The 17,217-nt window shown below is 36.1% G+C and overlaps 1 protein-coding gene across 4 annotated transcripts in view; it reads left to right on the top strand.

Annotated features, from left to right (window-relative positions):
- The window catches only part of CRY1 (cryptochrome circadian regulator 1), a 51,319-nt gene extending 34,589 nt beyond the window's left edge, over nucleotides 1–16,730 (top strand). Inside the window, exons 2-13 of one of the 4 annotated variants that reach the window (XM_037068052.1) lie at nucleotides 1,988–2,096; nucleotides 7,705–7,847; nucleotides 10,750–10,934; nucleotides 11,327–11,415; nucleotides 11,980–12,120; nucleotides 12,201–12,512; nucleotides 13,665–13,816; nucleotides 14,050–14,252; nucleotides 14,356–14,451; nucleotides 15,103–15,174; nucleotides 15,249–15,350; nucleotides 16,122–16,730. In XM_037068052.1, the coding sequence (XP_036923947.1) occupies nucleotides 1,988–2,096; nucleotides 7,705–7,847; nucleotides 10,750–10,934; nucleotides 11,327–11,415; nucleotides 11,980–12,120; nucleotides 12,201–12,512; nucleotides 13,665–13,816; nucleotides 14,050–14,252; nucleotides 14,356–14,451; nucleotides 15,103–15,174; nucleotides 15,249–15,350; nucleotides 16,122–16,123 (1,606 nt within the window). In that variant the 3' untranslated portion in view covers nucleotides 16,124–16,730. Of the gene's footprint in view, nucleotides 1–1,987; nucleotides 2,097–7,704; nucleotides 7,848–10,749; nucleotides 10,935–11,326; nucleotides 11,416–11,979; nucleotides 12,121–12,200; nucleotides 12,513–13,664; nucleotides 13,817–14,049; nucleotides 14,253–14,355; nucleotides 14,452–15,102; nucleotides 15,175–15,248 lie in introns of all 4 variants that reach the window. The other 3 variants (XM_037068053.1, XM_037068051.1, XM_037068055.1) reach the window with 3 other exon arrangements.
- The last annotated feature ends 487 nt before the right edge of the window (nucleotides 16,731–17,217 follow it).

Here is a 17,217-nt window from a genome sequence, read left to right as displayed (position 1 = left end):
CCAAAAAAAGGACAACAAAAACAACCAGAACTGACAGAAAATCAGACTATATGGAAGTTGAAGAAGAAACACTCACCCACACCAGTAGGAGGGGTGGAGATGGGCAGCCAGGTGAAGAGGACTCACGACAGGCAGCAGCTGGTAAACTGGGCAGTCCCACATTTGCACCCAGATAAACCAGGAGGAACAACTGGGGAGCAAGATAGATCGAGCAATGCAGGGTTCCAGTGTAGGGAAATAAAGCCTCAAAGTCTCTGACTGAAAACATCTGTGGGGGTTGAGGCGGCAGCGGGAGAAACTCCCATCCTCACAGGAGAGTTCATTGGAAAGACCCACAGGGTCCTAGAATGTACACAAGCTCACCCACCCAGGAATTAGAACCAGAAGCGCCCAATTTGATTGTGGGGACTGGGGAAGTGACTGAGATCCGGCAGAGAGTGGAGCAAATGCCATTGTTCCCTCCCGGACCCTCCCCCACATATAGCGTCACAACGTATTGACGTGAGTTGCCCCACCCTGGTGAACACCTAAGGCTCCGCCTGTTACTGCATAACAGGTGCACAAAGACAAAAAAAAAAGGCTCAAATGAAAGAACAGATCAAAGCTCCAGAAAAAACACAACTAAGTGATGAAGAGATAGCCAACCTATCTGATAGATGCACAATTCAAAACACTGATAATCAAGATGCTCACAGAATTGGTTGAATGTGGTCGCAAATTAGAGGAAAAAATGAAGGCTATGAACAGTGAAATAGAGGAAAATGTACAGGGAACCAACAGTGATGGGAAGGAAATAGGACTCAAATCAACAGTTTGGAGCAAAAGGAAGAAAGAAATGTCCAACCAGAACAGAATGAAAAAATAAGAATTCAAAAAAATGAGGAAAGTCTTAGGAACCTCCAGGATATCTTTAAACATTCCAACATCCGAATCACAGGGGTACCAGAAGGAGAGGAGGAAGAGAAAGAAAATGGAAAATTTATTTGAAAAGAAAATGAAGGAGAACTTTCCCAATCTGGCAAAGGAAGTCCAGGAAGCTCAGAGGGTCCCAAAGAAGTTGGACCCAAGGAAGCACACACCAAGGCCCATCATAATTATATTACCCAAGATTAAAGACAAGGAGAGAATCTTAAAAGCAGCAAGAGAAAAGGAGACAGTTACCTACAAAGGAGCTCCCATCAGACTATCAGCTGATTTCTTAAAAGAACTTTGCAGGCAAGAGGGGAGGAAGTATTCCAAGTCATGAAAGGCAAGGACCTACATCCAAGATTGTTTTACCCAGCAAAGCTATCATTTAGAATGGAAGGGCAGATAAAGTGTTTCCCAGATAAGGTCAAGTTAAAGTTCATCACTACCCTCCCTTTATTATATGAAATGTTAAAGGGACTTATCTAAGAAAAAGAAGATCAAAAATATGAATAGTAAAATGACAACAAACTCACAGCTATTAACAACCAAACCTAAAAACAAAAAGAAAAACTAAGCAAACAACTAAAACAAGAACAGCATCACAGAAATGGAGATCAAATGGAGGGTTATCAGTGGGGGAGTGGGAAGGGGCAAGAGGGGAAAAGGTACAGAGAATATGTAGCATAAATGGTAGACGGAAAATAGTCAGGAGGAGGGTTAAGAATAGTATAGAAAATGTAGAAGCCAAAGAACTTATATGTACGACCCATAGGCATGAACTAAATGGGGGGGAATGCAAGTGTGAGTGGGTGTGCAGGGTGGAGGGGAATACAGGGGGGAAAATAAGACAACTCTAATAACATAATCAATAAAATATATTAAAAACTAATAAAATAAAATACTAAGAAACTTGTGCTGTAATTTTAAAAACTATGCATATGGCTTCTGGAAACTATATATCAATTAGAAGTAATAAGATGATAGGTAATTAGATGATGGAGTTGGCATTTCATGATTTTGTAATATTTTATATATTATGTATATATATTTAATAATTTTAATAATATTGTCTCCCTAGATTTTTGCTTCAGTGTCTTGAAGACCTTGATGCTAATCTACGAAAATTAAACTCCCGTCTGTTTGTGATTCGGGGACAACCAGCAGATGTGTTTCCTAGACTTTTCAAGGTAATTATGCATACAATATTAATGTTTTGTCAGAGAAGACACATATTTGGTAAATAAGGTGTTTTGGATAACTTAAAGGGTGGGAAATACAAATTTTTAAATAAAAATGTTGTGGTTTTTCTTTATTTAGTAAAATAGTTACAAGTGATAAAATCAGACAGTAAAAGAAGTCTTTCTTCTGCCTTAAACTGCTAGTTTTCTCCCAGAGCAACAACTACTCGTTTTTTGTGTATTTATTACAAATATTCTTAGAATAGATAAAAATGTATGTGTGTATGTGTTTAAATACACATATTATACATATACATATATATCTGTGTGTATGTCATTATCCCCCTTTTTAAAAACCAGGATGAAAACACTGCTACACCCTTCTGTGCAACACTTTGTTTACGTAACTGTGCATTTTGGATGTTGTTACTTCCCCAGGCTTTTAATGGCTTCACGGTGTCCCACTGTATAGGTATTCTGTAACTTCTTTAACTAGCTTTCCACTGAACATTGAATTATTTGTCCACCGGCCTTTTGCTAATACAAATAATGATGTCAATGAACAATCTTGTCCAGATATACATTATCTTTGATCACTTGTGTGACTACATTATTGGAATAATTCTTAGAAGACTTTCTCAGTCTAATGAAAAACTATATTTTTTTAAACTTGGTAGAGCCTTAAAAATCTCTTCATCTTATTTCCCTTTTTTTTTCAAATGAAAATATTAGTCCTAGAGGATTAGATGAGTTGACCAAGGCCATAGAGCTACTTCTAAAAAGTTAACGGAGGAGTTTAAAATAAAATACTAAAAATACTTGACTCATTCAAATGAAATCAGGCAGGGAACACAAAAAAGATAGGCAAAAATAAAACTTAACCAAGATGGTACATTTAAACCTTAGCTGTATCAGTAGTTATATTAACTGTAAATGGTCTGCTTTAAGCTCTTTATTTAAAAGGCACAATTTGACTGGATAAAAAATGCACAAGAACCAACTATATGCACTTTAAAAATATGAAGAAACAGATCATTCAAAATAAAAGACAAAAAATGTATTTGCAAACAGTAGGCATAGAAAAGTAGAATTTAAGACAAAATTAGCAGAGATACAGAGTGGATTCTCACTTCAAAAAAGATAAAACCATCATAAATGTACATTATCTACAAACAGCATAAAAACTTGAATCTCAACCTAATAAAACTCTAGGGTGAAACATAAATTCACGATCATAGTGATTTTTACACCTCTTAGTTATTGATAGAACATACAAAAATTAATGAAAATATAAATGATTTGAAAAGCAGTATCAACCAATGTGATGTAACTGATATTTGTAGAACACTATGCCCAAGAACTACAGAATATACGTTCTTTTCTAGTGCATATGAAACATTCACTAAGATAGACCATACACTAAGCCATAAAACAGGTATCAATAAATTTCAGAAGACTGAAATCTTGTAGAATGTATTCTCTGACTTCAGTAGAATTAAATTAAAATGAATAGCAAGAGAACAGCAAATATTTATAACAGTCACAATGAAAGGCAATATAGCAAAATTTTAGGATTCATCTATAGCAGTGCTTAGAGGAAAATACCTTTCAGTACTGTATTAGAAAAGAAGGAATCAAAGATGCTTCCACCTTGAAAAATGAAAAAATTAGACCTGGTCAGGTGGCTCAGTTAGTTGGAGCATTGTCCTGTACACTAGGAGATTGTGAGTCTCATCCCTGGCCAGGGCACAAAGCGAGATTGTAGGCTCACTCCCGCATCAGATTGTAGGCTCACTCCCGCATCGTGGCACGGGCGGGTTGCAGCCCATTGATGTTTTTCTCTCACGTAGGTGTTTCTCTCTCCCCCTCCCCTCTTCCTCTTTCTCTAAACATATCCTTGGGTGGAGATTTTTTTAAATACAAAAATTAAACCAATAGTGAGCAGAAGAAAAACAAAGAATAGAGGAATGGAAATCAATGGAACATATTGAGAAATATAAGGAAAATAAGTGAGCAATAACTTATTGTCCCTTGGCTCCAGATCCACCCTTGTTTGCCCTGCTTTGTGATACTGGAGATAGGTGCTGTAAACATTACTCCTTTTCCAGCTGGCTTGATACTAGGCTTTGTCAATACACATTGCTGGTGGTTCTCTGGAAGTTTATGGCAGGTGAGAAGAAGCTTCTCTTGTTATCCCTGTGCTTTTTTTCTGCCACCTTACCCAATAGATGAGCTAGTGGGAGGCCCAGTAGTACTTATCTCAGTAGATTTTCTGGACAAGCCCCAGCCTGCATGCACACTCTGGCCAATTTCCCTGACACCCGATAGGCCCGTTTTACAAATCAGCTCCAGCTGACCCTTGTCCTCTGGTAGATTTCTCTGCCACCCAGTAGACCACGTCTACACATCAGCTCCAGTTAGGTTACCTCGTGCCCTACATGAAGTTTCTAGGCCACCCAGCGGACTGTTCTTACAAACCATTTCTGGTTCTATTCCTCTGTGAAGTTTCTTTCTGAAAGGGAAGATTGTGTGTGAGCAGGGCAAATAAGGGTGGGTTTGGAGCCAGGGACAATAAGTTATTTGCTCATTTATTTTCCTTATATTTGGCTATTTGTTTCATTGATTTCCATTCCTCTCTTTATTCTTTGTCTTTTCTTCTGCTTACTATTGGTTTGATGTTTATATTTTTTTTAAAAATCTCCACCTGAGGACATGTGTATTGATTTTAGAGAAAGGGAAGGTTGTATCTGGCCTGTGATAAGAATTATAGTATTTCACATATGAATGAATCCATTTAATGTTTGGGGAGTTTTCTCTTCCCTGAGTTTTCATTTTTTCTTGTGGAGAGATGGTCCCGGTTGCATCCCCAGGGAAGAAGTGAATGATCTCATTGTTGAGTTAGCAGAAGGGGCAAAGGAAGTGCAGTGTAGTGTAGCTCAGATCAGACCCATTCTCTTCAGTTGCAGAGAGCACCGACCCTCTTCTCTTCTTCCATGTGATGAGTTTTACAGGCGCAGCCCGCACTGCGGGGAAGGTGCTGCTTATCATTAGGTAGGTAAATCTGTGTAATTCGGGGGTGAAATATTAACAGGCTTACCTGCTCTCAAACCTAGTATCTTTTCTCCAATTCAGCTTTACTAATAATGTGGTCTTTGTTTTGATCTTTAGATCTCTGACTTATGTTCCCTTCCTATATCAAAAAAGGATAAAGGTGAGGGAGAGTTACTGACTCTAACATTTACTTTCTAGAAACTGAGTATCTTTTTGTCAATAAAAATTTATAGAATTATCAACCAAACAAACAAGCAAGCAAAGTATAGCCAAAGACACTGAAATTGAGAACAGGCTGACAATGACCAGAGGGGAGAGGGAGAGGGGATAATGGAGGGAAAGGAACAATCATAAAGGACACATGGACAATAACAAGGAGGGTGGAAATGGGAGGGAGATGGGGACGGCTAGGGTGGTGGGGAGTGGTGGGGGGAAAAGGCAGAAAACTATACATGAACAACAAATGTTTTTTCTAAAAAAAAATTATAGAATTAAAGTGCAAACTACTATTTAGGAAAAATCTTTTTGTAATGTATATGACAGAAAGGTTGCTATCATTAAGATGTAAGGAGCTCTTGCCCTGAGCAGCGTGGCTCCGTTGGTTAGAACATCATCCTGTAAACCGAAAGGTCTGAGGTTCAATTCCTAGTCAGGGCCCATGCCTAGGTTGCAGGTTCCGTCCTGGTCGGGCATGTACGAGAGGCAGCTGATCAGTGTTCTCAACAGGTGTTTCTCTCCCTCCTTTCCCCTATTTCTAAAACCAGTAAGCATGTCCTAGGGTGAGTCTAAAAAATAGTGTAAGGAGCTCTTATAAATCCATAAGAGGAAAATTAACTTCAATAGAAAACCAAGCAAACATAAACTTCAACTTGCAGAAGAAGAAATATACAAATGGCTAGTAATAATAATAGCTAATAATAGCTATTATTCATTGAGGTCTTCTTCTGTACTATGTCCTAAACAATGTATGGGCATTATCTCATTTAATCTTTCAGCATGCCAGTAACATTTTTTTTATTTTACTGTAGCAAACACTTACACAGTGCTTATGTGCTAGGTACTCTCTAAACATTTTACTTAAATTGTACTCATGTTTTAGATACGCAAACAGATGATGGGAGTTGAGCAATTTACAAACAGTTGAGCCAGTCTTTGAACTCGGGACTTTAGATCCTGTGTTTTCGACTACTACTCTGTACTGCATTACTGTAAAATGTAATATTCTCCTGTTCTTGTTTTAATCTTATTTTTAAATTTTAAAAGCAGTACATGATTGTATTAATAAATCTGAACAATGCAACAGTGGGTAAAAATAAAAACAATTACATTACTTATACCCTAAAATTCTGTGCCTCAAAGTGAGCAGTTATCGACAGCTTGGTAGGAATTCTCCAAGACTTTCAAGAAAGGAAAATATTTTAAATGAGATATTATTTTTCTTTGTATACTGTGTGTATGTACTAGTGGTACCACTGTTGTATATGTGGATTGGAGCTGTGTGGGGAGTAAACACTGGTATACTGGTGATGGGGGCTAAATTGGTACAGTGTAACTGGTGGAAAATGTGACCATGTGTATCAAATACTTACATGTGCATGTAGTATCTGTTAAATGTTTTTCAAGGAATTATTTCTAGAAAAAATAGTACAAATGCCCCTAGATTTTTAAGATGTATGCATGAAGATGTGCACTGCAATGTTTATAATAGTAATTACAAAACAGAAAACAAACAAAGCCCACTGTTGCTGACAGCCCTTGTCTGATCTGTATAGGTTCGAAGAATTACAGTATGTTATTATATAGTCAGTTAAATAATGGTAGAATTACAGATGATCTGTTTTCTTTGTAAGATGTATCAGAGTAGATTTTAGAATTTAAAAAACTTGACCATCCACCCTAGGAAATAACTTAATTTCCTGAAGTCACAGCCTCCTCATTGAAAATCACTATAAGGAGCTGTGCAGAGCTTATTAATGTAGCACCTGACACTCAATAAATAGCTGCTATTATGATTACTATCTCCATTATTTTCCAGTTAACATTTTTTGGTAATCAGAAATAAAACAGAAAAGCCTATACCATATTAACATATTAACTACCAATTCTTAGAAGCAGCCAGCATAAATTCAGACATTCTGACGCTCTGTGAACTTGAACAAGTCCCTAAATTTTTAAAACACCCATATCTTCAAAATGGATATACCAATCAAAGTGCCAAACTCTAAGGGTTCTTTTGAGGAGCAAATGAGATAAAGTAAATATAAATTATTTGAAAAAGGAAAGTACTATACAAACACATTTAGTGTAGGAAGCTGGTTTTAAGCGTATTGCTAGATTGTCTTAATGCCTAGCACAATTCTTAATCTCTAGGGAGCGTACATTTCTTATTAATGTATTTTTTAATTTATAAATTGTATATTTTCTTGCTGCATATTTAAAGTCTGATGAAAGTATAATTGTTTGATATGGAAATCGTGAGCTTTTCAGTTTTTCCAGCCTCCATTATTATAACAGAAAAACTGTTTTTTAAATTTGCGTCCATTTTGCCCCTTTTGTCTTATCTTAGGAATGGAACATTACTAAGCTTTCAATTGAATATGATTCTGAGCCCTTTGGGAAGGAACGAGATGCAGCTATTAAGAAACTGGCCACAGAAGCTGGAGTAGAAGTAATTGTACGAATTTCACATACATTATATGACCTAGACAAGTAAGTATTTTTCTTGTTTTTATTATAGTAAAGTGCACATAATATTTTTCATCTTAAGCATTTTTAAATGTATAGTTCAGTAGTAATAAGTACATAGACTGATAAGTACATAAGACTGAACCTGGTGGGACATAGGGTTGTAAAATGGAAATAACATATACATGATAGAGTTGTGGGAGAATCAAATAAATATATATTAATCCCTTACTATAACAGCTATGATTTTTACTTACCCAGTGATAGATGCCAAACTTATAGACATAGTGCATAAGATTAAAATACTCAGATTTTTAGTTTCAAAACTATTAAGAATATAAAAACTCTTCTTGACTGTTCCAACTCAGCCTATTGTTGGTCTTCCCTTTCTGGGCTCTTAGCAATATTAATTTTATAGTTTATATGATACATGGGCATAATATGCCTTGCTTTATTTTGTACGATTGTCTTAACTTATTTTACATCATGTGCATCTATCTTGTCTATCTAAATTTTAAATCCAGATGCAAATTGTATGAAATATTACTTTGCATGGGTGTAGTCCTCTGAACAATGGCATAGTATTACACTTTTCAAAGTGTATTTCTGGAAATACCAGTCCTTAATGATGCTTTGTCCAACAAAGAATCTGTGGTCAAGTTTAAATTTATATGCTGTGAGCTCTGAAGGTTCAAAAGACTTGTTAACTTATGAACCTTTAGCCTACTGTTGTGCTTATAAGTGCTGAATTCTCATAAGCTATGTACCTTTTAAGTTATTTTACTTTTTAAGTTTCTTATATATTTTATTAAGTTAATAAAGCTAATTGTAACTAATATGACAATAATGGTGATTTGACTTATTTGATATTAAACCAGAAGTCATATATCTTATAATAAACTTGCCTTCTAATTTAGTTTACCAGTTTTCTTAACTTGGAGTTGATGAGAAGGAGGCAAAGTTGCTTCTACATGGAAGACTCAGTGTTATGCATAAAATTGGATTATTTATTGGATTGGGTGTGAATATTAACCATATATAATCCATCATAAAACAATGTAACATATAGAAAATATTTTTCTAAGGTTTTTATTTTGTTTTTATTATATAGTTAGCAGTAGTGTCGTTGCAGTATTATTACAGTTGACAAATTTCATTATGACCCCATGTATAAAACTCAGAGTCTTACACCAAAGCAAAATTACTAAAATCAGAGAGTCTAGTCTCTATGGTGATTATTTCTTGCAGGTATAATTGATATATAATATATGTGGCATAATGAAAAATGTACAGTATTTAGATTAAGAAGAACCTTACTTGTTACTTATTAGCTGTGTGATCTTGACTAATTTATTTAGTTCTCTTGGTAGGCCTTAGTTACTGATCATAAAATCATGGAGTTGGATTTAGCAGTAATTCTTTATTAAGGCTAAATACTAAGCAAATGGCCTAATGAAAAACAATAATTTGTTATTCCCAAAGTGTCTTAATTCAAAGTACCATTGGCAAAGGCTAATCTTTTCTTTAGTACAACTTGATTGAAGCAATTAGAGATCAGAAGTAAACATAAGTATGTACATAAGATACATAAGATATATATATCAAATACATATGCTGACATTTTTAACAAAAGCGTGAACACAGTAGAAAATATCAAGTGATTATCACTACAGTAATATAGAATCTTAATAAGACTTGTTTGCTTTTTTTGCATTTCTTAGATTTTTAAAAATTGTTCAGTTACAGTTATACCCATTTTTCGCTCATTACTGTCCCCTGCCCTACTCACCCTCCACCCCCACCTCCACTGTCTCTGTCCTTGGGTCCTTTATACATGTTCCTTGACTTGACCCTTCCCCTTCTTCCCCCCACCCCCCACAGTTATCCCCCATTCCTCACCCCTCCCTTCTGGTCACTGTTAGTTTGTTCTTTATTTCTGTGACTCTGGTTCTATTTTGCTTGCTTGTTTGGTTTGTTGATTAGGTTCCACTTATAGGTGAGATCATATGGTATTTGTCTTTTACTCCCTGGCTTATTTCACTTAGCATAATACTCTCTAGTTCCATCCATGCTGTCACAAAGGGTAGGAGTTCCTTCTTTCTCTCTGCTGGGTAGTATTCCATCATGTAAATGTACCATAGTTTTTTGATCCATTCATTTACTGATGGGCACTAGGCTGTTTCTAGCACTTGGGTCTTGTAAATTGTGTTGCTGTGAACACAGAGGTGCATAGGTTCTTTTGAATTAGTATTTCTAGATTTTAGGGTATAATCCCTGCAGTGGAATTGCCAGGCCAGAAGGCAGTTCCATTTTTAGTTTTTTGAGGAAATTCCATACTGTTTTCCACAGTGGCTACACCAGTCTGCATTCCCAACAATAGTGCACTAGGGTTCCCTTTTCTATACGACCTCGCCAGCATTTGTTTGTTGATTTGTTTATGATGGCCATTCTGACCAGTGTGAAGTAGTATCTCATTATGGCTTTAATTTTGTATCTATGTGATGGCTAGTCATGCTGAGCATCCTTTCATATATCTCTGAGCCCTCTGTATGTCCTCCTGGGAGAAATGCAGAGACTCTTGGAGCTGAGTTATAATATATTTTTACATTTCCATATTTTGTGTTATTGCCCTCAGACTAATTTAGCCACTTGTTTTTTTCATTCAGAGGTGCTAATGCCTTTTGTCTTAAAGGTTTTGTATAGTTTTGACACCTAACAGATGTCTAGAAAATGATTTTTAGACTCATTAACCATTTTTTAACAAGTTTCTATGACAAGTTTTCTGTCGCAGAAAATTTCCTGGTCATTCTACTGGAAGTTTTAAGTAATTTTATTTACTTCATGATTTTTAAGCCTTTTCAGAGCTTATCAACCAAAATATAGTATCTTTTTTATACTAACTTGGTCCTACTAATTTTTGTAATAGGATCATAGAACTCAATGGTGGACAACCACCTCTTACTTATAAAAGATTCCAGACTCTCATCAGCAAAATGGAACCACTAGAGATACCAGTAGAGACAATTACTTCGGAAGTGATAGAAAAGTGCATAACTCCTCTGTCCGATGACCATGATGAGAAATATGGAGTCCCTTCCCTGGAAGAACTAGGTGGGTATAAATGGTAAAAAGGTGAAATGTAAGAGCTAATAAATCACTCAGAAAATCTCACTTCTGAATTGACGTGTACTTTGCACTAACAGAGTAAGGAAGCTAGGAGAAGAAAATAGAAGAAACTCACACTAAGAAGTGGTAAATCTGTGCCTTATTTATGTGTTGTAAAATATGTGATCTCTCCGTTATCACCTTAAAGTATACATTGTAAAGAGTAGAGAACATGTTATGTCTTTCATATGTGAGAATCCAGGGTCATCAATTCATTTTGATGCTACTATGATAATTTTTTGTGAAGTAATTTTTCTTATAATTATTGTGGCTAAATAAAAATGATTTATATTCCAGAAGAATGATATTTTTTAAATTTATTTATTTGTTTATTTTAGGTTTTGATACAGATGGTTTGCCCTCTGCAGTATGGCCAGGCGGAGAAACTGAAGCACTTACTCGTTTGGAAAGGCATTTGGAAAGAAAAGTATAATGATATAGATCATGCTTATATTTCCAAGTTGGCATTTTAAACATAATTTCACTCTTTTTTAAAAACAAAAAATAGGCTGTTGAAAAGAACTTAAAGAAACTTAAAATAGCACAAACCTAACTATTTGAATATAAACAGCTGTCTTTTCATTTAAATAGCATTTTCCTCCTCTTCTGATTATTTCCTTTTTAGCTATTGCCAACACTGTCTCTTCCATTCTTTTTCTGTAAGTTGGTGTCTGATGACCGTAACTTTGAAGCTAGGATAGAGTCCTTCCGTCTCACCTTTGCGTCAGTGTCAGAGACAGGTGGAGGGTTCTGTCAGCTCTGTGTTAGGAATGTGAGGGTGACGTTGCACGTGAATACGTGCTGCGTAAGGATGGCTGAAACCCGAAGAAAAACGCTCACTTTTATCCTTTCTTATTTTTTGTTGAAACATATCATTTGTGTCTGGAATAATAAGATTTTATTCCCTAAGAACTATGTAATAGTTTTAAAAAATTTCAATCTAAATTTAAAAGTGGAAAAGTTAGCATAACTCTCTCTTGTGTGTTTTCAGGCCTGGGTGGCAAACTTCGAAAGACCTCGAATGAATGCGAACTCCCTGCTTGCCAGCCCTACTGGACTCAGTCCGTACCTCCGGTTTGGTTGTTTGTCCTGTCGGCTGTTTTACTTCAAACTAACAGATCTCTACAAGAAGGTATTAACTGAAGCTGGATTTTATTTTTCAAAATATATTTTTAAAATTGCTTATAATACTTCTTTGCTTTTTAATCTTAGGTAAAGAAGAACAGTTCCCCTCCTCTTTCCCTTTATGGGCAACTACTATGGCGTGAATTTTTCTATACAGCAGCAACAAATAATCCACGCTTTGATAAAATGGAAGGAAACCCCATCTGTGTTCAGATTCCTTGGGATAAGAATCCTGAGGCTTTAGCAAAATGGGCAGAAGGCCGGACAGGTTTTCCCTGGATTGACGCCATCATGACACAGCTTCGTCAGGAGGGCTGGATTCACCACTTGGCCAGACATGCAGTTGCTTGCTTCCTGACACGAGGTGACCTGTGGATTAGTTGGGAAGAAGGAATGAAGGCAAGTGTTCTGAATGATGTAGCATGGTCTTATTTTGAAGGACTTTGTACCTCAGTAAAACATTTTTTAGAAGTTATCTATTGTGTAGATTCATTTTTAGTCTAGTTTTCAATGGACAAAGCATTTAATTCCCAGAATACCATCACATTCCTGGAGACAGAATGGTGTAATCAGACAGGAGATACGGCAAAAACTGATTAGTTAATCTCAAGCCATTTGTACAACTAAACCAGCCTAGCCATCAAGGGAAGCATAACATTTAACACTGGGCTTAATTGCATCAACATATATTTAGGTGATCTTTTCTGTCACAGAAAGGATTCACCCAAGAGTTTTTAGAAATAATGAATTTATAATATAAATTTTAAAATATATATCATTTTACCTCACTTCAACAGCACAGCTTTTTAGTACTACTTCTGTTATGTAAAGTGAAGCATACTGCATTTCGTGGCCTCATCTTGGGCTTATACACAGGGTTTGCCTTCTTACCTGTATCACAAATTTCCCCTCTCCAAGGACCATTTACGATCTGTGCTTTTCTGCACCTGTTACACATGACCTATACACACATCAGGACAGAGCTGTGCATGAGGTAGACGTGTAGCACACACTTCATGAATTTATTTTAAAAATCATTTAATATTTTAATTCTGTTTTCCTTTCGGATTAAGAAATTCCAAACTTAAACTCTGTAATGCCAGTGCATTTCCAAAGGTCATTTATATTTGGGCGCCCCCTTTGTCTGGCCATGTACCAAACTGCTACGATTCTGTCGGTGACTGACCTGGAAGCTCTTTTGCTTTCTTGAAAGTGTTTACTCTTTTATTTTTCTTCCATTTTTTGATCTCCTCGTATTCCTTTTAAATCAGTGACTTGAATACTTTTTTTTACCCTCCTCCCACATAACACTGCAAAGGTTAGAAAGGTAAATGCTATTCAGAAATCCACTTACATAACTGGTCTGTTTCTTTACCTGAAATTACTCATTCTAGAACAAAACCTAGACAAGGAAGCTAACTTTGGAATGCTTAATTTTGCAGTCCTGCGCTAGATTTTCTTTGTCTTAACTTTTGATCTGCAGACACCTGGAAAATGCTTGCTTTGAGAGTTATGTGTGTGTAAACTAACTCATTACTGTTACTTCTGAAGGTATTTGAAGAATTATTGCTTGATGCAGATTGGAGCATAAATGCTGGAAGTTGGATGTGGCTGTCTTGTAGTTCCTTTTTTCAGCAGTTTTTTCACTGCTATTGCCCTGTTGGTTTTGGTAGGAGAACAGACCCCAATGGAGACTACATAAGGTAAATTGAGGTGATTGTTTTTCAGTTTGGAATAACTAATCCAGGAAGAGCTTTTCATATTTAAGCAACATTTAAAGCATACCTCACTCATGATGGTCAGCAGAGATAAGGGTAAACAAGTCATATAAATGCTGTTGACTTGAGTTTAGTCTTTCATTGCTAATAAATAAATAGTTTACTGCAACTGGCTTATAGTTCATTTTATTAATAATTTTTCTCCCTTCTCCCAAAAGGCGATACTTGCCTATCCTAAGAGGCTTCCCTGCAAAATATATCTATGATCCTTGGAATGCACCAGAAGGTATCCAAAAGGTAGCCAAATGTTTGATAGGCATTAATTACCCCAAACCGATGGTCAACCATGCCGAGGCAAGCCGCTTGAACATTGAGAGGATGAAACAGATCTACCAGCAGCTCTCACGATACAGAGGACTGGGTATGTCGGTAACTGCTGTGGGTTTGTTTCCCTGGCAGCTGTGTGCGTTCCTATCCTCGATTTGATCTTGATCATAATTTAATAAGACATTTTTTTCCTTCAGGTCTTCTTGCATCAGTGCCTTCTAATCCTAATGGGAATGGAGGCCTCATGGGGTATTCTCCTGGAGAAAACATCCCAGGTTGTAGCAGCAGTGGAAGTAAGTGAAAAGAAAAATTCTGCCCTTAACATCAAAAGATGAATAATCAAATATCTATTTATTAAGCCTCACAATTAATTTGATTAAAAACAAGGCAGCATGTGAGGAATAAATAAATATTGGCACTTACTTACGCATTCCTTGGTTGCTTCTTGTACGTGCCGTGACCAGAGGTCGAACCCACAACCTTGGTTTTTTCCAGACGGTGCTCTAACCAACTGAGCTACCCGGCCAGGGCTGAGTTGAATTGTGTAATTCTCATCTGGCAGGGCCTTATAAACATCTGCAGACACATATTGTAGACAGTCGCTGAGGGTGGAGTGCGGCGTACAGAGGGGCAGGAGGTGAAGGGTGGATGTCTCACTGCTGCCCTATTTGCCTTTATGGTCAAGTGTCTGCTATCATCCAGTAAAGAAGGTTTTTTCAGAAAATGACTACCAGTAATTTTGCCTTTGAACAGTCAGTATTTCTGCGACGCTAAATTTAAATATTCCCGTTGGGCATGTGATTTTTGGATCATATGAAGAATTGGGGTTTAGTCTTAAAAAGCATATATGGTCTTATATACAAATACTAGAGTTGGGTTTGTAGTCTTAATGCACACAACTTGGAATTTGTTTTAAGTAATTTTACTGTTTTAAACACTAACAGGTTGCACTCAGGGGAGTGGCATTTTACATTACGCTCATGGAGACAGTCAGCAGACTCACCTATTAAAGCAAGGTAGGAATAAAGCATTTGAGCACACTGTTCTTTCCACCTTTCCTGTTTGTAACATGCATTTTTGAAATGTGTAGGAAGAAGCTCCATGGGCACTGGCCTCAGCAGTGGGAAGCGTCCCAGTCAGGAAGAAGACACGCGGGGTGTCGGCCCTAAAGTCCAGAGACAGAGCACTCATTAATTAGGTAAACGCTTCCCAGCCCTGCTTCCCGCTTGAGTGGAGTGTGTAACCAACAGAAATTAAGACAATTTCCCAAATGGAGTTAACCTCTGTTTTCAAACCAGAGAGGCATAAGTTTTTCAGCGATTATTATGAAATCAGTTAGTTCTTAAATAAGAGAAATGCATCTGTATTGAACTAAGTGCTGCACTCGGTTTTATGGTCATTTTAATCAATGATATTTAAATTTAAAAAGCTTACGAATTTATGCTCAAGTTTTATTTCTCAGAAAAAGACGTCTTTTTCATTTCCTATGACCATGAGTCTAAAACAATGAGAGTGACTTTAATTTTAGTGGTAGTAATACAATCCCTCTATAAGCTTTCCCTAGTATCTTTGCCTCTTAAGTCTTTATAAGTTTCTTTTATCTGTTGTGATGCTTCTAAAATCTAAATTCTTCCCAGTTTGGAAATAGTTTAATTTTTTTTAAATGCTGGCCCTTTGAAAGTATCAAAAAGCCATGCCTATCTTCAGTTCAGTTAGCTACGGGACACTATTTTGTGATTTAAATTTAAATGAAAAGTATTTATAGAGTGCATTTGACAGTTTTTCAAGTCTTTTGTTTCATCAGTTACCTTAAGCTATTTAGTTTTTAAAAATTATTGCTGTTTTTTTATTGCCAGCCTTATTAGACTGTAAATTTCTTGAAGATGAGTAAACACTTATCAAATTTTTATCATTTATTTCCATGCAGTCAAGGTTTACCCAATTTCTTTTCCCCTTAAATCACAGAAAACATTCAGGAGGAATACTGTTGCAGCTGAAATTGGTGGAGAGTTCAATTTCAATACTTTTTTCAGTTAAATTATTTTAAAATGTTCGTCATTGATGGAAAGCGGTTGTTTCTAATGACATTTCTGTGGTTTTTAACTTTTTAATGAATTTCACATAGGACACATGGTAATTTGTATATAAAGAACTTGGTAAAAAGAATTTGCTTAATGTAAATATAAATAACAATTAGTATAGACCCATCAGTATATTTTTGATAATTTTTCATGTATGGTAAAAGTTAAAGTGGCACTGATATTCTGATACCACAAAATCAAAGTTTTGAGAGTCAAAGTGGGAAAGTAGGAGGTTTTTAGACTTTCTTAAAAGACTTTGTTAAAATTTTCTTGACATCATTGTTTGCTTTAACTTCGCACTCTGTGTTAGGAAATGTGTGCAATAAAAACCGGTAGTCACAGCCCGTTATCACAGACAGTACATGTGTTACGGCTCCATGTGTGCCCGTTCGACCAAACTTGTGGAAGTATCACATGTTTTCTTTGTCTCCCTTCCTTTGTTCATTTATAGCTAAGTGACCTTTATTATTAAAGTATATGCATATACAGAATCTTGTGTATTTGATGGTTGTTTTTCTTTTTTTACTTTGAGGAAAGGGGTGGAACACTAGTTTGTGAGATGTGATTATACATTAGAGAGATTCTGGTGTAAACCACATCACCATTTTGAATGAAGGAACAGCTACCATATAATTGGGTGGGCAAGAGTAGGCTTATAGTCATGAGTACATGAAGCACAGTTTATTTTTTGTATCATTATTTATTACATATTATATTATTTTCCATATAAACAACTGTAAACTTACTTTTGCCCACCCCTGTATTTAGTAAAATAGTATTTTTCAAAATTATTCCAAATACAAATAGTGTCTTTCAAATACTTTGTACTTTTAAAAATAAAGTTATCTGCAAGAAATATGTAAAACCAAAAAGATTTTTCCCAAGTAGTGGGGATTGTAACTATGAGTGAGTCAGTGTAGAGTAACAGGATAAAGAGTGTGGACTCTGGAGTCAAGTACTTGGCTCTCACACTCATGA

This window comes from Sturnira hondurensis, unplaced genomic scaffold, assembly GCF_014824575.4.
Source record: "Sturnira hondurensis isolate 20B ecotype Veracruz unplaced genomic scaffold, ASM1482457v3 Scaffold0017436, whole genome shotgun sequence".
In the NCBI taxonomy this organism is placed as follows: Eukaryota; Metazoa; Chordata; class Mammalia; order Chiroptera; family Phyllostomidae; genus Sturnira; species Sturnira hondurensis.
Note: the sequence above shows the minus strand (reverse complement) of the source record. Positions and strands in the feature narration are given on the sequence as shown.